The following is a 24732-nucleotide window of genomic DNA, read 5'->3' on the forward strand; positions in this document are numbered from 1 at the left end:
TTGAACACGAGTATCTGTTCTTCCACTTGAGTAAAGCATGTGTGTACTTTTGCCATCTCTGAGGACGAGTCATTTTGTGGGAATTAAGGCTAAAAAAGGGTTTATTTTGAATAAAACACTGGACGAAGCCCTATTTGTTTTGTCCGTCAGTGTGTGTGTGTGTGTGTGTGTGTGTGTGTGTGTGTGTGTGTGTGTGTGTGTGTGTGTGTGTGTGTGTGTGTGTGTGTGTGTGTGTGTGTGTGTGTGTGTGTGTGTGTGTGTGTGAGCCTGTCAGAGGCGTGTGTCCTGCACCTCTTCCTCGGCCTCCTCCTTCAGGGAGCAGATGGGCTGCGGCGCCGCCCTCTTGCTGGAGTTGAGGCGGTGCAGCGTGGGGAACAGGCGCAGGCGGTCGGCCGCGCTCATCGCTTGCTTCAGGTGGCTCGTCTCGTTCAGAAGCTTCTGGATGGAGTCGTAGCGCTTCATGGAGGAGCCCTCGATCATCTGCAGGGACAGGGGGGAGAGGTTGTTATGAGTTTATCTAGAACTGATCTCTCCATCTATGTTAAATATAGTACTTGTTTTTCTTAATTAACCTTTTATTCCAGGACCAGACACTTTTTACGCTGCTGTGGAAAACCTTGCACTAATGTACATTTCCCAAAGATATTGAAGTGACTGTTATTGTGTTATAGTGATTGTTGTGTTTATTTTTATCTTATGTGTGCACATGTATAAATGTGTCTGTTGATCGTATATATAGGATATACATATTTTATACATATTTGTATTTTTGTAGTCAGGATTATGGGAAACGGTATTTCGATCTCTGTCTGCACACAAACTGAAAGATTGATATAAAGTTGACTTTTGATTGTATTTTACTTAAACAATTCGTATATTATATATCTTTCATTTTTTATTTGATCTTTTATTGCACATTTGTTCCTTAAAATGTTTATATAAATATTTGTTTTCTATATTTGTTATCTTATCTTTTATTGGACATTTTGACATACAATGATATAAAACATTCAATATTTACTTAAAGGGGACCTATCATGCTATATTTGAATAATATATTGTAGGGCCATACCTATACAAGGTATATTTATAAGTTTTATTTTTCAAAATACCAAACAGATCATGCATTTTAGCCATGCCTCATTTTGCCTCACTCCAGCTTCTGCAAAGGAAGGGGCGAGGCACAAGCGTCATGTTACTATGCTGTTGCCATGCTGTTGCTATGCTGTTACCATGCCACGGCAACCTCTCATTCCCCTGATAGGTGGAGAGTTGACCATACAGGCGGAGTGCACCTCTGTGACATCATAGAGGTGCAAATCAGAATCCACATGTATCAAATCCGTTGCAGCCCCGTTTTTAGAGATTTGGGTATGGAGGAAAAGAGAGAGGGTTGTGTTTTCTGACACTTGGTGAGTTCCCTGGAACACCGGGGACACATATTCATGTATAAAAGACGTACAAAAGTGCATTTTGCATGATAGGTCCCCTTTAAGGGATAGTTAAAAATAGTGTAAAACATTCTCACAACCAGCCAGGACAGCACCATCCTACAACACACACACACACACACACTCACCTGGTCACAGCCGGTGTTCACCAGCTCCTGCAGCATCTGCCGGTTCACCTCCCCGGCGCCGGCAGGGTGTCCCGACCCGGAAGAAGGGCCGAACTTGTCGAACGGCATGAGGGACTTGCGGATTTCTCGCAGGGCATTCTGGTAGTTGTTGAACTTCTGCGGGGGTCTGAGCTGCTGCTGCCGGCTGGCCGCGTCTTTCCCGCTCTTGCAGTCGGCCGCTCTGCTGCCGTCGGACCGCGAGCTGCCGCCATGAAACGCCTGGCTCACCAGCTTGGCCGGCTGCTTCAGGCCCTCCTTGATCTCCTGGAGCCTCTGCCGAGTGTTGCCCACATACGGGGCCGCTGGGAAAGTCTTGGGCCTCATGGCCTCAGTGCCCAGGGCAGGCACCTACTCTAAAAAAGGGAAGCACACACACACACACTTACACTCCCTCCAAAAAAAGATTCCTTTCAAACTGGCTGCGAAAAAACGTTGGGAGATTTGGGAGTCGTCCTCGGTTTGTCTGCGTCTCTCTTTGTGATTCTGAAGATGCTGTAGATTCTGGAGATGCTGGATGAAGGTGAGGAACTACAGGCATGCCATGGTGTGGCTTTCAAGGCTCAGGTTCCAACTTATTCCAGGAAATGCAGCCGGTCACGAGGGCGCCGCGCAGCCAGACCATGATGCTGCCAGTCCCCGCCTGAGGAGGAAGGGATGGAGTTAGATGGAGACTGCGGTCATGCATGGTGTTCATGCATTTTCTAAAATTAAAGCTAGCGCTGGGCAGCTTACACTTTCAGCACAGGGCAGGTTGTGTGGACCAGAATGGACACTGCACACAGTCAACTTATAAGGCCTGGTAACTTTAAATATGTTGGTGACTCAAAACCAAAATCACCAATTTTAAACCGATTATACATTTTGATGATTTCAGTGCAGCAGAAAAATAACAACCAACACGATATAACATATGAAACGTTTAAAAGGAAAATAAGTATGACATTTGGCCAATTGCATGCCAACAGGTACCTAGTACTTGTATAATTAATAGTATAAATGTACAAAAATGATAACCAGATGTTATTTGGCATTTGAACAAGATCTATTCAAGCCTGACTTAAGACTAAAAATGCCTGGATTTTCAGTTATTCTAACAGAAACATCACATGATAGGACCAGTTTGAAACCGGTCAAATCTGGAAGTGTGACTCAGTATTAGTCCATATGTGGTGCTAGTGCATACCTACTGCACAATTCAAGAATGCTAGGTGTCATCAAACCAGCTGCCCCCCCCCTCAATACATAGCAGCGGTTGCACAAGTCAGCCCCTGTCAGTGCATACTTGTGCTACGAGGTCATCGGTAAACACCCTTGTGAGAGTGCAGCAACGAGGGGTCCAAACATTCAGATGCTCGCCTGTGATCAGACATTTAACACCGTTTGACAGTCTTATCTGCGGGAACATACTCCGCATTCTGCCACAGCAGCGCTACTCCCGCAGGGCAGATGGGATGACGCGTGAGATAAATGCACATGTTCCTGTCAGGAGCCTCACGTGAGGACCTGCAGTCCAACGTGAAACACACAACTTGGGGGAGCACAATATGGTTGGAGGAGGCAAATATATTAGGGATGCACGATATTGTTTTTTTGAAACCGATACCTTCCTGCTTCTCAAGACCGATACTGATAATAATATAATATATATAATATATATATACACACACATTAAATGTAACTGTTGCCTTTTTCCCTCCTCGTGGAACTTCTGCATTGCATGTGTTAATACAAATAGCAAGCGAACTATCTAACTCTGAAACTTTGAAATAGTCCCATACTAACGACGACATGTTTGTTTACTGTCCTGGCTTCACGGCCGCACACCATTTACGTCACAGCCAGGCATGAGTTAGGGAGCGCTGGATTTGTGAAAAACTCCCCTCTTCCTAAACCACTAATACCACAGTACTGGCAAAATGGGAGGAGCCGAGTGAAAAACAAGCGCCCCTCATCCCAATCCACCCACACCGCAGTATTTTTTATTTTTTTTTACCCAAAAAAGATATTGTATATTATCGGGGCTATTAATACTTTTATCGGGTTTATCGGGATGACGTCATAATTCCTAATATCGGACCGATAATTATCGGGCCGATAATTATCGTGCACCACTAAAAAATATGAAGCTGAAAATGTACAGAATAACTTAGGAGGATGTGTGAAGTGAGTTGTATTGAATTGAACATTTCTATATATCCCTACCGCTCTTTAAATCCGCACAACCCTCCACTTAAAATGATAATATACTGCAGGTCGTAAAATGTATTTTCTTTTGTCTTTGCACCACCACACACAAATCCTCCCTGTATGTGTGAATGTACCTGGCAATAAACTCCATTTTGATGATCATAAGCTGATAAACACCACTGTTACCCACAGGAATGTACTCTTTGGGACAAAAACATGTCCCAATGACACACTTAGCAGAAGGATGAATAACAAAGTGTACACAGTTAGAATATCTCTGTGGGGCTATACTTAGGCACAGCGGTCCTTGGAGCTCAACACTCACATCAGGATGCCAACTTGCCCACGTTGTTAACATGCCGATGTTAATGTAGCGTCTTTATTTAGCGTGTCATCATGAAGACATTTGTTAATCAGCCTTAAATAAAGAAGAGCCTGGTGGGAATGAAGACCTCGTTTTGTTATTTGGTCATAAATCAAAAGGATTGGACTCCTTTTGATCTGAACTATCTAGATCAGTTAATCTCAAATGGGGGTACGCGGACCCCTATGGGTACGTTGGGGTACTGCAGGGGGTACATGAGGTAAAAATAAATAAAAAGGTTGATTAAAAAAATACCATGCATGATTACAAAAATAATCTTAATACAATAAGTTAAATAGAAAACACAATTTTATATAAAATATTCCTAGTACCACTAAGGGGGTCCTCATATAAACATGTATTACATTTGTGTATTGAATTTATAGTTTTTAATAATTCATTTTCATTTTGTTCATTGGTTTGTTAAACATATTAATTCAATTGAAAAACTTCTTGGAAAAATATTTGTTTTCATGCATAAAAGATGAAAATATCCTTAGTTTGTTGTAATTCATGCATGAAGGAGTTAATAAATCACACACTGAGGGAACATCACTATATTGTGATTGTTTATATAAGCTTTTTCTGTCAAAAATGTCCGGGGTCGGTCAGGGGGTACTTGGCTGAGAAAATGTTTCAAAGGGGATACATTACTGAAAAAGATTTGAGAAGCACTGTGCTAGATTGATGACAAGTTAAAGAGTCACACAAGTTGTTCAAATTCATCCTGACTGGAATCAACAACATTTCATGCGACTTAGTGTGGCGAAAAAAGGGTTGAAATGGATAAATACATGCCTAGAAAAGTGTCATGGCAGTCTGTCCAACCAGGAATGTCCCAGTAGGTTTGACCAAAATTGTGATAAATTCAACAATCTGACCCTAATTCCCTATAGTTGCAAGAAAAACCTGAGATGATGTCATGTTTTCATTTCAGTCAATGAGCTTGAATGCAATGGATCAAACCAAACCTAGATAACTTCCCTGGTCATTAAAGGAGGGGAAAGACTCATGTTTCACCATTTACTGGTTGGTGACAGTTCCACATAAAAATGTTCTTTCCATACATTGGTGATCAACTAAATAAAAGTCTCAAGCTTCTATCCAAGCAAACACTCTTGACAGATGACCCTGAAACAGACAGGCAGCAGGCTGGCTTCCTGTTCAACTGTTTCACATGCTTCAGATATCCTTCTTAGTCAGAGAAAGATTTCCGTTTGTCTGGCAGGTGAAGTCTGCTCTCCAGATACCGATGTGGTTTATTACCTACGCTGTAAAACTGCCAGACATATTCACATGCTGGCACGTTTCGACACGGCTGTGGTTTGAAAGACATGTTTGATATTCCAACTATTTTGTTAAGCAATCGACTTTTGATTCATCCGATTGTGTTTCTAAGAAAATGTAATTGGCCTAATTATCCGAACCGCAATAAACGTAATTCATAAAAACCACTGATGGGCTAAAGGTGTTTCCTCAAAGACAATGTGGTATTTTATACATCAGTACACCTTTCAGTGCTCATACCATATCAACGTACCACAATCATAGACTAGCTATTCAATACTTAAAACCAGTCTCCAAATGATCTTACAAACGACTTCAAAATGTCACTCGATGTATCACCCAACAAGAAACCAAAACAACCACAAAGAAAGGGACGCAAAACAGCCAAAAAAGACTATGAGAAAATGACTCAAAATGACTATTAAGAGATACAGTATAACATGATGTCAGTTTCCATGTCCTATCTCTGTTTGCGCATTGAAAAACTAAATCTTGAGATCTTTTAAAGCTTGTCTGAGGTGAAATAGTTGGTGTTCCATAAAAGCTAAATGTGCTTTAACACTGAAACTGTATGTTTTTTCACAAACGTTTTCACTGAATGAGTGAAAATTACCATGTTGTTTTCAATACAATACTAATAGCCAATCAGAAACTAGTATTTTATGTTGCCATTAGGCAGAGTTCCAAAGTGGGAGGAGTTATTTTGGTTGTCCAGGGTTTCAAAACTGACGGTCATTTAATGATGCTAGCGACAAGCTAAATGTACGTTAACATACTGCGGTTATAAGATTACTTTTATTTGGTTTAAAAAAAAAATGTAGCATCTAAATAGTCACATCAATTAAGCGTTACACTAGCCACAGCTCTTAAAATATACAGCTGTCTAGCTTCCTCTACTTCCAATGAAACGTGTAGATATTGTGGTAGACTTTGTAGAGTTATCCACAATGCCAAACTGACGAGAAAAACACATGATTTCTCAAACAAAGCAAGATCAAATCTCTGGTATTGATGTGTGATTACATCGACCTTTAGTATCATCACAAAGTCCAGGAGAGTCCTGTGTGTCTGTGTTGAGGACCCCTTAGGGAAAAACCTTTAAAAGAGGAATTTACAGTAAGGGAAAATACCAGATGTTCACATTTTGCTCTTATGTAATGCAAACATTTAACATAAAACTCACAATTCCTCCATTTATTTAATGCACAAAAACATTATAATGTGCAATATAATATACTGTGCCTTTTTGTAAATCATTTCTGAAATAATTTTAATTTGATGTTCAGTCTTTCCACCATATCTTGTTTTTTTAAATGGTAAACTTATTATACTTTCCTACTTTCTTTTGCTGTCGCCTCTGTAATACTGCATATTATCTTATCCATCTAATCCTAATGGGCTACTTTGACTCTTTTATGGGATCACAAAATGTCCCTATTAATAAAAACCACATTGCCCAGCAGTACTGGATTCATGGCATTCACACCAAAGCAGCCAAACATAAGAAGCCTTGAACCACTAAACCCCCGCCGCCTCCTCCTCCTCCTCCTCCTCCCTGGCAGACTCCATCCCTTTGGGCCATTTCTGAGAAGGACACAGCCCTCACTGTTTGTACAGATAAAACTTTGCATGGACAAAAACATGTTTTTCTTTTATATTGCTGGGTGGTGGGGTAGGACAAGGACAAGGGTGCCACGCTGTGAAAATGTTGCCCCATCTCTGGGATCTCTCCCTCCATTCCTGTGAGGCTTCAGGCGCCATGTCCAACCAATGAGCATTCCTTTCCACAAGTAACTACAAGTAAACTCATACCACCACCGCTGAATCATGGGACAGTCTGGGACAATCTCTGCTGACCAAAAGAAACCAAAAAAAGAAAGCAAGATCTGTGGATGTGTTGAAATGGAGGGATGTTGGTGCAGGTCCAACCTTGAAAATGGACCAGGAAAGAAATGTGAAAAGACATTTTTGAAAATAATTTCCACAAACACACTTCCATACTTAACCCTAACCTTCAACAATACATACCTAAGCCTTATCTCTACTTTGACTTACCCTACAACCTAACCCCCGACTCCAATTTGGACCAGAGTCAAAGTGAAAATATGCACAAACAGCCAGTTTCACTAAAATATGCAAACTTCATGATACGCCGGGAAACGTGACCTGAAGGAGACATTTTAAAATAATGTGTCTTTAATGCTGATAACAAGTCTGAAAGTCTCGAATTTTGCAAAAATAATTAATTAATTAACGGATAAATGTTGTGGCTTGGTCATATTTTGTCAGTCACATTCAAAATCTAAACCTTCCTGACTGCTGTCACTTTTTGTATAGAGAGAATTAGGACAATTCTGTCTGCTGTGTTTGGGACATTGTGGAGAAATGATGCAATGTTGTAAAAGTAAGAAAGTACATTTAAGAAAAGGTAAGGCTGCCCCCTATTAGTCTTATTCTTTCAAGACGTCTTAAGTCGAGTAGAGATTTTTAAAGTGTTTTTTTCTATCTCCAAGTAACACGAGTAAATCTCTGGCAATCACAATATTTAAAGAGAAACTAAGTCTTCGAGTGGACAAAATCACATGACGTTAAGTAGACTACGATTTTTCTTTTAGAAATGGACAGCCTTAAAAATGACAGTAGATCAAACTTGTTTTCAAACCTGCTATATATAAAAAGGTGAAATCACAAACTACTACAATCCATGGTATTCACAAATGAACATACAATTCAACTTCACAGCACAAGCACCAGACGTATTTTACATGTTGTGGACACTGTGGCGGTCTCATTGTATTTCTTAATGTTGTGTATACTCTCTTTCTAATGTTGATATGTACATATTGACTGTGTACTCCGATACAAATCCTGAGAACCTGCTGCTACTGTAACACAATCATTTACTTATTTAGGATCAATAAGGAACATCTATCCATCTTACATTTCAACAAGATTATTTCCCATTGTGCCACCTCGTTGTTGTTTTATTTACCTGCTTCTGTTATACAATAACCCACAGCACACAGGCCAACATCTGCCAGCCTCTGTGTGAAGTCCACTGGTGGTTTCCCTCTGATCCTGTGGTTCTTCCTTTAAAGAAGCCTCTGCAGCGCCTGACTGAATCAAACCCAGCTGTGGCCAAATACCTGAAGGCACACTGTTGCATCACCAAAGTCAGAGTATAATAGGTCTAATTGTATAAGATAAATGTCACCTCCTGCCTCTGGAGACAGGCTGGCAGGATGATACTCAAAAGTGTCTAAATACAACTTTGGTGTTATGGTTTGCACATCTCAGCATTTAGGAGTCAGCTGCCAGGCGAGTTCTTTACTAATCAAACACCTGAACAAATAAAAGCTCCCGGCAAAAGTAGTAAAAGTGTGTCAAACATAAGAGAGCAGGTGTGTGTTTGGGCGTAGTAATAGACTAGTAGAAGCACACCTGAATGAAACACATGGTTGCATCGGTGCCAAACTATGCAGGCCTTTAGGCTTGGAACAGAGACAAAAAAAGCAAACTATGGACGTTTTTCCCACTTATTCTCCTCCATGTCCCCTTAATAATCCCAACAGACTCATATACTAATTCAGCTATTTGGTTATCTTATGTGTGAAAAACAAGAAATCCACTTTTTAGTGGGATACATTTGGAAATATTGTGATCTTATGCATATTAACAGTCTGTTCCTAACCACATATTACGGCTTAATTGTAAATGCAGGAACTTAACTAAATAAAGTGCAGCGTTTTCTGATACTAAAATAAAAAATATATAACTATATAGAAACCTCCTGGATTTCTTTACAAATAATAAGGTCCATAACCATAAAGTGTTGGCCCCTTAGAGGTCCCTACTTTAGGGAGTCTGCAGCAAAAAACATGGCAATTTCAGCATTGTCTTTAATTTAACAATAGGGGATTATGTAAAAATGAACTATTCTGTTGATAAGTTAACTTCTCACATTTGTGTCAAAGCTTTAAAACCGTTACAAAATGGTGTCTGTGTAGTTAACAGTTTTTGCCTGCGGCCCCTGGACATGGAAAGGGTCGGAAACCCCTGTTTTACCGTCCTGTGGCCTCACTGTATCCACTGCTGCAGCTCCAGAACATTCCTATGCAGAAAAAACTCTTCAAGTCCAATTATAACTCCAAGGAAAACACCTAGAAATCTCTCTAAAATCTCCTCACTTCAACACACCCACGACGGAAACATTTTTTCCTCAGCAACAAGTCGTGGAAATGAGTTTACTCCACCACTCCCCTCCCCAGGAAAAGTTAAGTCTCAACTTACCATGGGATAGAAGAAGAAGAAGAAGAACAAGAAGAAGAAGAGAGCGAGAATAACCTCAGTTTGGAGAATAAATCCTGTTTCTCGGTTGAAGAGCGCATAGAAAAACCCGAGGAGCTCAGTGAGGACGGAGAAAGAGGGTAAATGTGATGAAACGAGCCTCCATTTTCTCCGCAGACTGCAGCAGGATCAGAAATGCAGCACAAAGTTGGACACTCGCTGCATTGTTAACATTCCTCAGGTCACGTGACGGACCGACGCACGTCAGCAGCGAGACAAAGATCGTGTGTTGAAAAGGATGGTTCACTCCGAGGAGTTACTTTTCACTAGAAACTGGATTCTTGGTAATAGCTTTTAATATAACCAGGTTTACAAAGGAAACACCTTTTTTTTTAGATGTATACGGAAGAGGATAAGGGCCACATGAGAAACACATTTGAGCTGTGAACAAAATAAATACAAAACTGACTTGAAAATGATACATTTATATTTGTAAGATTTCTTTTTCTTTTTTCCTGAAAATCTCATAATTCTGACTTTGATCTCAAACGTTTTTAGTCACATTATTTTAAAAAAAAAACTCCTGTGGCCCTAACCCTCTTCCGTAAATGTACTCGGGTCATAAGACTTTCATTGCCATTTCTACACTGTAGTTTATGTGCATATGACAATTAAACCTTTGAATTGAATTTAAATTCTGAATTGAAAGTAAACATATATTTATTGTTTACATCCTATTCTGACACAGTTCATGCACAAAAGCATTTTTTTTTTTAAGTAGGGAAAAATAAAGTTGTTTTAGTATCGATCACAAATATATTGATTTACATAATAATACCATCATCTGACCCCATTCTCTTAAAGGTGGGGTAGGTAATTCCCTTCAGAAACACTTTTTGTTATATTCCATGGAATGCTCTTAACATCCCGATAGCAATGAATACATTAAATGCTTTGACAATAAATACATAAAAAAATGTCATCTGTGGAAGCCGTGGCGCTGTCAAAAGCACGACCAATCATCTGAGCCGGCCCGGCTAAAATAACTGGATGGCCTACCTGCCTGTCAGCCTTCCATGTGTGCACAAACTTATCTCGTGCCCTCATTGGTCATGTGCGCGTTCGTGTGTGTTGGAGGAGGGGCTCTGTAAGGAAGTCTGAAGGAAAGGGCAGATTTGTTCCGGGTTGTGTACTTTCAAATTCTAGCGCACTCGAGCTGGTTTCTCCATTCTTACCTACCCTACCTTTAACATTTGTTTTTATTTTCTTTATAATTAATGAGCAGTTGTAACGTTGGCTTTTCTCCTCGTATGTGGTTTTCTCAGCCTCAAATTACCAATTAGAGAAAGACAGAGAATGTAAATGGCACTGCATCTAACGATTATTTTCTATATCAATGAGCACAAAAATCGCGGAGTTTGACATTTGCGCTTAGGGGGGCAAACCTTTTTTTACTGACGTCAGTACACAGTCCCAACTATTACTATTAGTGCAGAGGTAGACGCCTTAAACGTAGAAATATCCAGAAATATCCATTACTGCTAATTATTGTAATACAATAGCTGAATCACTTGTATGCCCCCCGCAAAATCCGCCTATGAATGAATATGTGAAAAAAGTAAAAAAATCCTATTTCATGAAGTGCATTGAGACGTTGTACATTACTTCGTGTTGAGCCCTTATGTGATTATATTGCATATTTGATTACATTATTCCAGCACAACTTATTTTTTAGTAAACAATCTGATTTTGATCACTCATCGACCACCAGGGGCACCAAAGGATGCATTTCTTTTGACTTCAACATAAAGTGACTTCAAAAAAGACCAGCAGAGTGAGAGGTCTCGAGTTTTCCTCCTCTCTGACCGCACATATTCTAGGCGGGGCTTCCTGCAATGTATTTCTCCCCTTGATAAATAAAAAGAAATTCAGTCGATTACTCAGACAGTCATTCCCCTCTGGACCTACAAGGCATCTTTACTAATGTGCCAAGAGGTCACGAATCAGTGTGAAAGCTAATAGATGGCTTTCACTCTATTAACAATTATCACAACAAAGTTAAACACATGGAAATAAAGACGGGGCAGATAATATAATACCTGAATACACACAAAGACAACACGGAAAAAAAGATACTGCATTTCCAAACTTTAATTTTCAGTCACAGAGGAAGAAGACAACTAAATGAGAAGAGGTTAAACATCATGGAAGTAGGCTACATGCACCCTTTATAATAATGTTAAACAGCGAGAAAATACAGGTGGAGTGTGTGTGGGATTAACAGAGATCTCTTAGTGATAGAAAAATAAAATGTATGAACAAAAATCATGGACTAATTTATCAGAACATGTTTGATTCATCTCAACCTTGAAGGTATTTATTTTAGAGTAGGAGTCACCTCATATTAAACCCATATAATACATAGAAAGTTATTAATGTCTGGCAGATAATTACAATAACCTAATATTGCTTGTCACTATTGAACTTAACCAGGTATATTTGGCAGGTTTACCCTGACAACAATCCCTCCAGAGTACAGGAAGAGATACTTTTTTCTCCCACTTGGACATTTTTACTCGGTTCAGTAGCAACTGTTTCATTTTCCTTCCTTAAAGCAACAATGCAGAAACCCGCGTCACTCCAGGAATAAATCATGTTTGTTAATCAAATACTAAGCAGATGCAGCAATGAAGATACACATTGCTTCAAGAGGTAATTATGAACTAAATAGTGCAGGTGAAACCAAGAATACATGGTTGAAATTGTCTGAAAACTAAATGAAAAATGGAACGGTCCATGCACTGACCATGTTTTATTTTCTGTTATTATCTTGTTTATTACTCATCATTGGTCCTTTGGGAAGTATGTATTTCTATTAGGCGGAAAAGGGAAATTCTATTGATATTTTATGATTGAATTATTCTATACCTTTTAATGTATTAGTACATATTTCCCATTTATTAAGAAGATTATGATTTCATATTTCATCTAACTTTTTATTTATTCATATGAAATTAGTATTCAACCCTCCTATTGTCTTTGTTCCCCCCCCCCTTACTTTGGTGTTCGCGGTCAAATTTGACCGGTCCTGTTTTAACTGCTATTACATTAACACAAAAACCATTAATCATCACCAAATTTCATTTAACACCCTTTCAAACTGTACATATTGTATCAGACTACTGGTATACATGAAAAACTGCAGTAAATATACAAAGAATAGACACTGGAACATGTATTGCGTGTGCCAGGTGTGATTCATGTGGGGGGATGGGCACATAAGAGCGGGACATGGGTCAAATTGTTCTGTGTGTGTTGGTGTGTGCCAGGTGTGATTCCCTATGTGTGATTCACATGGGGGGATTGGGCACATAAGGGGGGGGGGGACACATCTAGAGTATGTGTGTGTGGGTGAGGTGTTTGTGTTTTATCTGATCCGGATGGTTACTAATTCCTTTTCTTTATGGCGGCCATTTTTGACCGGGAACACCATGGGTGTTACAAAGTTGACTAAATCATCCAAAATTCAATGAAAGAGGTGATCAGCAATTTTATATGTTCAAATGTCTACTGTGAAGGATATCATAAAGCCTTGAAGCAATTGAATGTGAAACAAAAAAGTTATGATTGATGAAAGTTATAAATCGGTCAGATTTGACCCGAAGACAACAGGAGGGTTAAATATGTTGTACAGGCAAATTCAATAGTATTATGTAGACTTTTATTTTTTCTCTAGCTTTTCTCTTCTATTATAATTGTGTCTACATTACGGGCATTCTTTAAGTGTACCCTACATTTTATTTATATCATAGAGAACAAAGTACCAGCTGGTTGCTTTACATTAACAGTGACGAGGAAAGCATAGACATAGAAGACATTCATGTTCTTAATGACAACAGGATACTTTACGAGCACACGGACACGCAGCTGTCAATGTGAGGGGATCATCCAAGAAGGCACATTCCAGTTTGAGCTTTCAGAAAACATTTAAAAACCCATCACTAAAACTCAGTCTCTGCCGTTATAATAGCGTGCAAATTGTGTAATAAAACTTTCCTGAATGTATTTTAGGAGCACAAATCACCTCTTAAAAGATAATCAATGTGTGGTGTGTGGCGCAGTGGATGAGTGCGCTGATCTTCAAATTAGAGGATAGCAAGTTCGAGTCCCGCTGCAGTCAGCATGTCGTTGTGTCCCTGAGACACTTCCCCCCAAATTTCTCCCGTGGGGATTGGCCACAGTATGTATAAAAGCGTCTAACATGTCATGCAATAACTTGACATCATTTGAAATGATAACACATTGTATGGCAGAGGGTGAAGACCATTAAACATACAGGGAACATTTCTTAAAGCACACATAAATCCAAAGTGAATAATAAGAGATGCAGATGTTAAGCATAATAACCAGAAAAAGGGTCTAGTGCATGAAGCAAAACATTTCTATTTGTAGAAAAAAAGCAGGCTGACTTTTACTCAAAGTACCAGCTTGAAAAACTAAGGCACCAGCAAAGCAGGACAACGCATTAGCAGGGTCTCGGATTACGCAAGATGAAGTGTTTATAAACCAAAAAAAATCAGTTTAAGTGACTACATGTAAGCCAGTATCTTAGCTTAATTTGACAAACTATTAAAAACATAAGAAATGCATAATGTTTCTACCAAAATAGCCTCCAGCATGTTCTGTATGTAACAGAAACATCTCTGTGGTGTGTGCTCATGGTCCGAAACAGTTACAATTTGAAAACAACATGATGAGAATGAAACGCTCACAAATGTAATGTATATTCTCAGAGAGACACTCTCAACTAAGACGTCACTGTTCTCGCTAAATAACACTTCAGTGTCTGTGAAAAATCAACAACAATTCTTTCATAACACATCTTTAATGACACTGAGTCAGTGTGAGTGTAAAGAATTGCAGAAGCATGTAGGAGAGAATGGCGCTTTAGGGGGTTGTTTGGATGATTTCAAGTGGGGATGTTTGAGGTATTTACTCATAGCGAGTGAAAGACTAAATACAGGTGATGGTTGTCAACTTGACCTCAGTTTGGAGAAGCAGATGGGATTACCAGCACAGGAGTAAAGCAATGAACTGATGGATTCCCGCTTCACATTGCAGTCAGAAAGCTCTTTCCAAAAGGGACCCGTTTTCCATGCTGCTTAAAACCACCAGACTCCATTGAAGAAAACTTGTATTTGATGTCACAGAACACACGACTTGCTGGTCTCCATGATCGGTTAGTACATTGTGTGATGTTGTGTGACTTTAGAGAATCGCCAACCAGAGTTAAAAAAAACAAAACACAAAGAAACGAATCGATTGACTCAGAACGTAAACCAGCAACTTATGTGTCCTCCTGTGAGATAAAAAAAAAAAGGTCTTTCTGGCAGGAGTTTGGTGGCTTTCAAGAGAGAAAAGATCCCAGCCTCCAATCCTTAAAGGAAAGGGCTGACAGACAGAAATGTAAAGCGATAAAAATGGTCGAATTATCGCTTTAACTGATACTGATATTGATTATTTGATATGGCTGGATATTGGCTGGATATTAGATTTAGCTGCTGCCCATGTCCAGTAAGTAGTACATTGTTTTTCTTGCGTGCCATAACTCTTGCCTGATTGTGGAAACTGGCAACTAAGACAATTCACCAACTTTAGATAAACTCATACAACCCCACATGACAAATCCAAACTTCCCCTTTAATTTCAGCCCACATTGACCCCCCTAACAGTTATGTGTCGATGGACTAACGTACATAATGGGAAACAAAAGCAAGAGTCCATTTTAACCCGGACAAAAAACTGGAATAAAAAAACATAACTTGTACATTATTGTGGCAAATATTGACATCATTGTTAAATCATAAAATCAATGAATTGCAAACATCCACCTAGCCTACAATCCATGAGTGCTGTATTGTAGTTGATCCTGACCTGTGGTGAAAACGTTCATCTTTTTGATCAGTTTCAGACATTTTAATGATCAACCCCAGTAAAGCGCAGTTGAAGAAGACATCCCAAGATGCACCTGGAAGCTATTGTTGCAAACCCCCTGGAAATAAGCTGTGTTTCTACAGCAGATTGGTTAACACCAGATGGTGGTAAACTGGTCTGTGGGTGGCGTTGTGCTAACAGGTAGCTAATCATCCCAGAGTGATTGGGTTCAATTGTTGTCAAATCTAGCTGGCTGGCAAAATGTGTGAAAATGCAAAATAAATAACCCCTAAAACCCTCATTAACAATGACATGTTGATATCTCTGCATGCTGAACAGGCAGAGAGAAACCTGGAGGAGCTTCAACATGCTGCTCTGTTTCATATCGCTTTGTGTTTACAGTTATTGATTCATAAGCTAGAGCTGGTTTAGCAGAGGGAGGAATCAATCCGCGGATCAGCTGCTGTAGTATTCATAGCGGTTGAAAAATACTCTTGCAATGCACAGGATTAAATAAGTGAGAACATTGTGTGCACTACATAACCTGTAGCTAATATACCTCAACGAATATCAAGTTAAAGGGACAGTTCAGGTGTTTTGAAGTGGGGTTGTATAAGGTACTTAGTAGCAGAACAAATTACAGCCACCTCATAAAGAGTGGTTGCTGGTCTATAGCCTTGATTGGTTAGTTTGTTTATTATTGTGATGGTTAAGTTAGTCACACAATTATACAAACAAAGTTACCGTTTGAAGCAGAACTACTGTTTTCTAAGAGGTAAAATGACAGGTTCAGGCGGCTTTGGAGAGAGCCCAAACAATGGCTTTATTTCATAATGTTATAGCTGTCTCACGGCAAGTTAAAGAAGCAAAAATATGTCATACGCTTAAACTGATGATTATTTTGTTAGGTGGCTAATTTACATATTGCTGCTGCCACCGTCCGTCCACAGTATATTGCTTTACTTCCATGCCAGTACTCTTGTCTGCTTCTCAGAACTAGAAGCGTTGCAATCCGCCATTTACTGAAAGTGGCAAACTGAATATTTCACGTACCTCAACCAACCCCACTCCAAAACATCAAACTGTAAAGACATAACATCTTAGCAATGTGGTTTCTGGGTTTGCTCCTTATACCAATCACAAACTGACCTAGACAACAGGGTGTCACTTCCAGTCCAAGAGTAAAGTAAAGTAAATATATATAACTCAGTTTAATTCAGGAACCATGTAGTGTTGACACTGGGATGTAGTGAGGGAGAACGTGGAATCAGGTCCAAAGCAGTAAAGGGAACTGAAGTGGCCAGCATTAAGGAGCACTAGGCATTTCTGTACGAATCACTCTAGTGGAGCAGCAGAGATGCACAGGTTGTTTAAGGCACAAGCAACTTGCACAATCTTATCAAATGTTGAGAGGTTGGAGGTGCGCTCGGAGACCGTGGTGAAGGGGCTCTCCACGGGGCCGGTGAGCATGGCGTACCTCTGCTTCACCACGGAGAGCACCCTCTGCACATGCCTCTGCACACTCACTGTCTCAGAGGAAGTGTCAGGCAGAGGTGAGCTCGCTTCACCTTGGTAGCTGCCGGCTATTTTAAACAAAGCTCCTCTCGCAGCCACAGAATCTGCAATGTCCAGATCTCGACTCGCCAACACCACGTCTCCCGGGAGGAGCTTGCAGAGAAAGCCACAGCCCTCAGCCAGGCTTTTGTCCCCAACGTTGCCCAGAACGCCCCGAGACACAAACGTTACAACGCCTTGTGGAGCAACACCAATCAGATACTTCAACACATTATAACTTGTCCCGCCCCCCTGAGAGCTCGCCACCACCCTCTGCTGCTGGTTGCCACGGGAAACCGGCTCCTCAAAAGGCACCATGAAGCAGTCGATGATGACAGCGCAGTCGGGGTGGGACGAGCGCAGAGCGACAGGCAGGTTCTTACGAAGTTCGGCTCTAGAGGGCCAGAAGACGGCGGTGGGCACCAGAGTGGAGGACATGATGTTGACCATCTGGTGCACCGTCCTGGTCACCGTGCCGACTTTAACTCCGAAGCGGTAGGCTAGGTCCTGGTTGCGGAGGTCCAGGCGGAGTCGCATCAGCGTCAGAAGCAGCTGCTGGAACTTGGAGAGCTTCACGGTTTTCATGCCGTCCATGTGAGGTGCCAGCAGCCACATGACCGTCTCCAGGACAAAGTAGTTTGGTAAACCAGTGTAGAACTTGACCTTCTCTGCATCGTTCCTCAAGGAGTTCTCAGAGAGGGCCATTTTGTCCAAAGAGTCCCTGAGGGTCTGGTTCTCCTTCTTCAGGGCTTTCAGGACATTGTCAAAGTTAACCGCTGCGTCCGACGTGTTAGGGGCAAACTTTCCTTTCTTGCAGTCGATAGATTCATCATCCTCGTCATCGTCTTCATCGCTGCTGAGGGAAGACGACGCACTTTCCTCCACAGCCGTCTCCTGCTCCCTCTCCTCAGGATGCTCCTCCTGACCTCGCTCCCCCCTCACTGAGCTGCCCTGGCCCTGCAGGAACAGCAAGGCGTTAGCCGCCTCCACGCGGGCCTCCTGCTTGTCCAGGATCTCCAGGGAACCGGGCTCCTTCATCTCTGGGGATAAGGGAGCGGGCGTGAACACAGAAGGAACATAATCTGGAGAACGTGGGTTCTTCACCTGTTTACCTGCAGGAGAAAAAAGACGATGTAGTAATTAAAATGGTGGAAAACGTGTAAATATAGGAAATGATGTTCTAATGGGGTGTTTGTGGGTGGGACAATGAAGGGCCTGCTCTCATGAAAGTAATTCTAGTTATGGTCAATTACTATGCATAAGTATGATTTTGTAAGAAAAAGATTACTAATTTGTGTTAATCAAAATGACTAAGTTGTTAAAAAAAAAGACTGTCAGCAGGTTACACTGGGGAAAGTTCTTCATATTTTCAATTATATCACCCTTACATTTTGTAGAATAGTGTTACTGATGTAAAACTTGTGGGGTTTTGTGTCCCTCAGGGGTGATTCATTGTCTCTATGTGGTATAGTGACCTCTTGTGTATAGTTCTGTGCCTTATTTTATTGTTTATTTTGTAGTTTAATGTCCATTTGGGCATCTTTTTATTAGTTTTGTGTTCCTATGTCTCTCTTACTTCGTTTTGTGGAGGTTTGGTGTCTAAATGTGGTAGTTGTGTCTCTGGGGTGATTTTGTGTCTCTTTGGGGATGTTTTGAGTGTCTTTGCAGTCAATTTACAGTGATTTTGCATCTCTATTTGGTCATATTGTGTGAAGTTTGGTGTCTCTTCTTAATTCCCTGTATTAATGTGTTTTGCGATGCTTTACTGTATATATAATGGTCTATATGTGGTCATTTTTTTCGATGTTATGACATGGGGTACTTTTGCCTTTGTGCTGCTGTGTTTAAATCTTTATATATACAGTCTATTGTTCATATTACCTGAGATGAAGTGAGTACTACATAGCCTGCTGCCGTCGTTAGGCACCCAGCCCTCCCGGTTAACAGCAGCTATCCACCGCTGCTTCCTCTCGGGGTCCCGGGGGAAACGGTAGAAAGATAACGCGGTGCCCGGTGTCCTTCTGTTCCTACAACCAGCCACCACACATGTGTGAACCATAGTAAGGCCACGACCAGAAGCGTGGAGGTGTGCGCAGATATCTGTTCGGTGTTTTGACTCCCAAAATGGTGGCAAACTAGAGGCGAGGCTGAGAAAAAAAAACTGCTGTAACGTCATCAACGGTTGTTTGCATTAAGATATCTGATTGGTACATATTCGAGCGACGTCACTGAAATAGGATCTTGTACTCACGCGGGGCTGCAACTACGCTAACGAAATGATAGTAAATCAATCCACGCAGCGTTAAAATGGCTTAAAAAATGTCAAGTTTATATAGTAACAGAAGTCTAATAAAACGAGCTTGAAATAACAACAAATAGTCCAACACAGAGGAGACGTTTGCGGAGCTGTTAACTGGCTAGTTTACATGTTTAGCTAGCTAAGATGCCATTTAATGCTGCGTTCCTTTTACTAACGGTACTTGTTACCTTGGTGACATCGACATTTGTTATAGCGGCAATCAACTTTGTTTACAATTAATGTCAGCTGCCAGTAGTGGTTCTGCTGAATATATACAGCAGATCTTGCAAAGGTGTGGTTCTGCTAATCTTTTGCTGCAGAACAGTGGTTATTCTGCTGTTCCTGCATCCCGAGTGGATATCAAGTTGGTTTAATATGCTGTGAAATTAGGAAAATCACTGGTCTGTTTTCTTACACTTTACACACTCATTCAGCGGTGGGATATCACTTAGTACATTTACTAAAGCACGCTACAATTTTGACACATTTGTACCTCAATTTAGTAGAATTTCCATAATATGCTACTTCATAACTCTATTTCACATTTCAGAGGAAAACATTGTACTTTTTTTACACCAAATATATCTCACACTTCCACTACTCACATTAAAAACACAGGATACAGTACATTACAAATCTCCATGATAATTAACCGCCACATTAAATACTCCTAGGTGTATGTTAGTAATAAAAACAGAAAAATATATTACTTAATATATAATACATCTGCATAACCTTTGATATTTTAGGTATATTTAGCTAATAATACTTTTGTAGTTTTACTTAAGTAATATTTTTGAAATCCGGAATTGTAAGTGTTATAGGAGTATGCTTATAACTCTACTCTTAGTACTTGAGTTCCATCTGTACTGAAGTGCAATCTTTCCATAGTTGTACTTCACTAAAGTATCAATGTTTCATGATGATTTATATTACTACATTTTATTAATGTAATACATATTTATAATCAAAACTTAGTTTATAGAACACTAATTCTTTTTGAAAGAAAAATTAAACATGAATGGCAAAATACATTTAAAAATACAAGTAATTAAAGACCAAAAAAACTATTCAATGATTCATGAGAGGGTGTATACTTTAATATATATTTTATTTAAATGTATCAGTTTAGCAATGTACAGGATTGTTTTTAGAAACCAGCATCTCTTCAGATGGACCTAACTAGGACGTCTCTACATTTTTGCTGCTAATCGGACAGCTTGATGTGTCCAAGCGCCCTTTACTTTTGTGTGCACAGTTCGTACACAGCGGTGTTCCTGGCCCCTCCGATGTGCTTCAGCCTCTTGAGCTCCGTCAGACAGAGGATGAATATGGGGGTCTTTGTTCCCACCATGCAAATCCTCTGCAGCTCCTCCATCTGAAACTCTGTGTGTTCTCCTGCAGAGGGCAACAAAGGACAGCAAATGAGTAAAGCCTACAAACAACTACAGTCTCCTGGACTTATACCGTGGTTGTTTGATGTAAACAATCTTAAGCATGCCATTTGAGATCTTGAACAAAATAAAAAAGGGAATGTATTTTTTTGTAGATCCTCTCAAATTCAAACACCTAAACAAGAAATGTAGACCTTATCTGTTCACTTTGACCATAAGAGTAGTGTAGCACTGACCTTCACTCTCTGCTGTGAACGTGTTAATGTGCTCCACCACCTGGTTGAGGTTATGCAAAGTTATCTGCCTCAGGTACTTTGGTAAAATCTGGAACTCACTCTCCGACACCGCAGACAGTCTGGGAAGAGGACAAGTAACAATTTAAATCTTTATTACAAAAAACATTAATGATACCGAGGTAGCTGTAAACTCTCTTCTACATTTTGCGGGAAAGGAAAAAGCAACAAGGGTCTTTCCAACGTATTTGCTTTTCAAACACTTTTTCTATCCTTGAAAACTGCAAATTTAAATTCAAGTGTTTCCAAAGACTTCCAGCACCCGGCAAACACTGTCTAAACTTTCTAAAGCATTTGTACAAATTGGATCAAGCCCCAGTTAGAGTTAGGGTAGTGATTTTCTTTCTTTTCTTACCTGTTTTTATCATTTTTTACCCTGATATTTGGGTGCACAACAGCGACCGTAGGGTTCTTCAACTGAGCCTGGGACACAAGCTTCAAAATAAAAGAGAAATCAGAAGTGAGAAAAACACAATACAAGTAATTGGCCTAATATGTCCAACACATTTAAAGTCTCTTCATTATCTATACTCAAACAGCACATTTCAGGAAGCCTGGAACCTTTTATAAATGCATTCGAAACTGTGTAAATCATTCTGCTATTGGTTTAGCTTAAGAGCAGCATATGTATGTATGTATACAGCAAATGTGTATGTGTAGGTTGCATGAGTGTATATGCATTTTTTTGATATACTTTATTAATCCCTGTGGGGAAATTGTTTCTCTGCATTTGACCCATCCTAGTGTGAGGAGCAGTGGGCTGCCATTATGTACGGCGCCCGGGGAGCAGTGTAGGGAACAGTGCCTTGCTCAGGGACACCTCGGTAGCACTTGGTCTTGCTGGGACTTGAACTGTTGACCTTCCAGTTGCCAAGCCAAGTCCCTATCGACTTCGCCACCACCGCCCTTTTACATGCATATACACTCATCCAACAATATGTCTGGCATATATTCGTGTGTGTGTGTGTGTGTGTATAAGGATCACTGGCATACAATCAGCACAGACCAATCGCTCATTTGCATTGGCATATATTATGTTTACTATCACTATATGACAAACACTGCTTATTGATTGTCGAAACTAAATAAAGATTTTTGATTTGAAAGTCTCTTCATTATTGTTGCTTTTTAAGGAACGAGATAAAGCCAAAGACTGTTTGAGTGAATCTCAATATAAAAACTCAAGGTACAGAAACTATAAGACACTATGTCTGTTTGAATAAGCAGGACTTACTTTACAGATGTCCTGAGTCACAGAGCTCAGTTCGGGCATCTCGGGGGTGGTGGGCTCTTCGTAGTCCATCCTGATGCGAGGGATCCCTAAGCTGAAGTTCTGGGTGGGGCTGTCCAGATCCAGACTTTTGACAGTGGGCTCCTTGTTCTCCTTTTTAATGTTGAAAGTCTTCCTCAGCATTTTTTCACTTCTCTAGAGGCAAACAGGAGACATATAAAAAGTGGGGCAAACATTTAAAAAGGATGATGAATTTCACGTTTTAATAAAGTTATTGTTTTACCATCTAAATATAGATTAGCTATTTTTGTTGTATTTAGCTATATTAACAGCAGCAAAAGGTCCTAAACCCCAGAAAGGAGTTAGCATTTTGCACTTCACTGAGTTAATGGGTTTTTGGTTAAATGCTTAAAATAAGGGGAATGATTAAGGATGAACTTATCATCTACTGAGTGTACGTCTACACCAGGGATGGGCAAATGGCGGCCCGGGGGCAACCGACTGTCGTTATGCCTGCTGTGACGTTAAGTTACCGCTTGTAATTATACCTTTACAAGCTTCAAAGTTGTATTTATCATCTGAATTTGGCAAAACAAGTTTAATATTCTAAAAACCAAGACTTTGTTTATTTGAAATCAGATGAAAACAAACTGCCGTGGTATCTATGATTACTATACGCTTTTCATTCATAATTTCAGCGGGAGGGAGGGGGAGCGGCGCTGAGGAACAGCAGAGTGGGGGCTGACAGGTGTCTGTGTTGACATTCCCCTTATTGTGCGTCAGCAGAGACAGGCTACAAGTGTCTTAGGTTCAAGTTAGACAACTAATGTCTGGGTTAGGGTTCATGACTTGATGTTTATGTCATCTTAATGGTTAATCTCAATGCACACACATTTCCCGTGCTTTCCAATAGTTTAAAATAGTTTTATTCCACTGTTAAATAACCTGTTCATTACAAACATGCCACTTGTCAAAATGTAACAACATTTCTGTGAACTGATATTTGTTTAGTGAGCTTATTAGAGGATGTTCCCTGAAAGATTGTAAAATGTCAATGAAGATGTCAGACTTAGTACATTTGTTAATAATTACATACAATACATGGAATTTGTGTGTGTGTGTGTGTTCCAAGTGAATCTGCAGCCCCCTGGTGGCCAGTACATAACTTATGTGGCCCCCACCACCATCCAAGTTGCCCATCCCTGGTCTACACCCTATGGTCTACACTAACCCCTTTTCCAAATCAAAAAGGGACCTTTTTTGGCTGCACATGGCAACTTGTGTTTTACCAATATGGCCAAATGATGGCAATCGGCAGCTAAAAGTGACCTGGCTTTAAACAGCGTTCCTTTGTTCTTACTTTCTGTAGGGAATTTCCCAAAGTACACTCCAGGTTTGGCATCTCTGGCATCTCCATGTCCTCCGCACCCATGCTGCCTATCTCCGGCACGTCGTATTCCCAGGGGCGTTTGGATCCGATTGCTCCGGTACAAGGTGATTCAAAGAAGTGGGAATCCTCAGAGTTCCCAGGCTGCCCTGCATTCTGTGGACACATGCACACACACTCTTGAGTATTTGTGTCTGTAAAGAAATACATTCTCCACATGCACTCATATGTCATACCTTTTTAGAGCTGACCAGGTAGTTCATATGTGGAATCAGAAATGCTGGGACCTCTGGGGTAGTAGGCAGGTTTCCAAGGCGACGGGGGGATTCTGGGGGATCGTTGGAGGAGCGGTAGTGTTACGTTATTATGAGAGTGCTCTGTTTGATTCTGAAATTGTATATATTTATATAAATATATACATATATGTGTGTGTGTGTGTAAGTGTGTGTGTGTGTGTCCCCGCATCTATAGCCTGTTATTGTCTCATTATACCACACTTTGAATGAATCAAAGTAAATATATAAGTGGTCATGAACACATCTGTCCATCAGACAGAGGGCTGCTGTGCCTCCTGTAATCATTAATGGACGTCTCTTTAAAATGACCGCTCAGAGGAGAGGAGTTCTCATTTCTCTAACCGCCTGCTGCTCCCCCTCCTCTCTCCTCGGTTCCCCTCCTCGGCTCCTCCACTCGCATCTCCTGTAGGCGGGACTAAGCCTAGAGGATAGGATTCGAGGAGGGGGAGTCGAAGAGGGGAGTTAAAGAAATGACAAACGGCCCCGGACCTGTCCCACCAGGCCTCCTGTACACAAAGGGGAGGACCCGCCCCTATCGCTGCTGTGCCAATCACGAGGCCGCATGACACACGCTGGCTCTGTCAGGTTCCCCGTGATTGGC

The 24732-nt window shown here is 40.6% G+C and overlaps 3 protein-coding genes across 3 annotated transcripts; all 3 read right to left on the reverse strand.

Moving 5' to 3' along the window:
• Window positions 1–270: 270 nt before the first annotated feature.
• On the reverse strand, window positions 271–9988 carry LOC104951641 (serine/threonine-protein kinase LATS2). Its single transcript, XM_010778351.1, has 3 exons — window positions 9747–9988; window positions 1580–2258; window positions 271–480 (listed from the first exon to the last, which is right to left on the reverse strand). Exons 2-3 carry the CDS (start codon window positions 1940–1942, stop codon window positions 271–273), a joined length of 573 nt encoding a protein of 190 aa, XP_010776653.1. The 5' UTR covers window positions 1943–2258; window positions 9747–9988.
• Window positions 9989–13993: 4005 nt separating this feature from the next.
• On the reverse strand, window positions 13994–19349 carry LOC104951582 (uncharacterized). The gene is made up of 2 exons (XM_010778268.1): window positions 19113–19349; window positions 13994–18343 (listed from the first exon to the last, which is right to left on the reverse strand). The coding sequence occupies exons 1-2, from the start codon at window positions 19288–19290 to the stop codon at window positions 17013–17015; spliced, it is 1509 nt and encodes a 502-aa protein (XP_010776570.1). The 5' UTR covers window positions 19291–19349; the 3' UTR covers window positions 13994–17012.
• Window positions 19350–20634: 1285 nt separating this feature from the next.
• Window positions 20635–24159, reverse strand: LOC104951580 (uncharacterized). The gene is made up of 6 exons (XM_010778267.1): window positions 24072–24159; window positions 23809–23991; window positions 22452–22643; window positions 21573–21652; window positions 21161–21279; window positions 20635–20928 (listed from the first exon to the last, which is right to left on the reverse strand). The coding sequence occupies exons 1-6, from the start codon at window positions 24096–24098 to the stop codon at window positions 20771–20773; spliced, it is 759 nt and encodes a 252-aa protein (XP_010776569.1). The 5' UTR covers window positions 24099–24159; the 3' UTR covers window positions 20635–20770.
• Between the last annotated feature and the right edge of the window lie 573 nt (window positions 24160–24732).

This window comes from Notothenia coriiceps, unplaced genomic scaffold (assembly GCF_000735185.1).
Source record: "Notothenia coriiceps isolate Sejong01 unplaced genomic scaffold, NC01 NC01_scaffold00019000, whole genome shotgun sequence".
NCBI classification, from domain to species: Eukaryota; Metazoa; Chordata; class Actinopteri; order Perciformes; family Nototheniidae; genus Notothenia; species Notothenia coriiceps.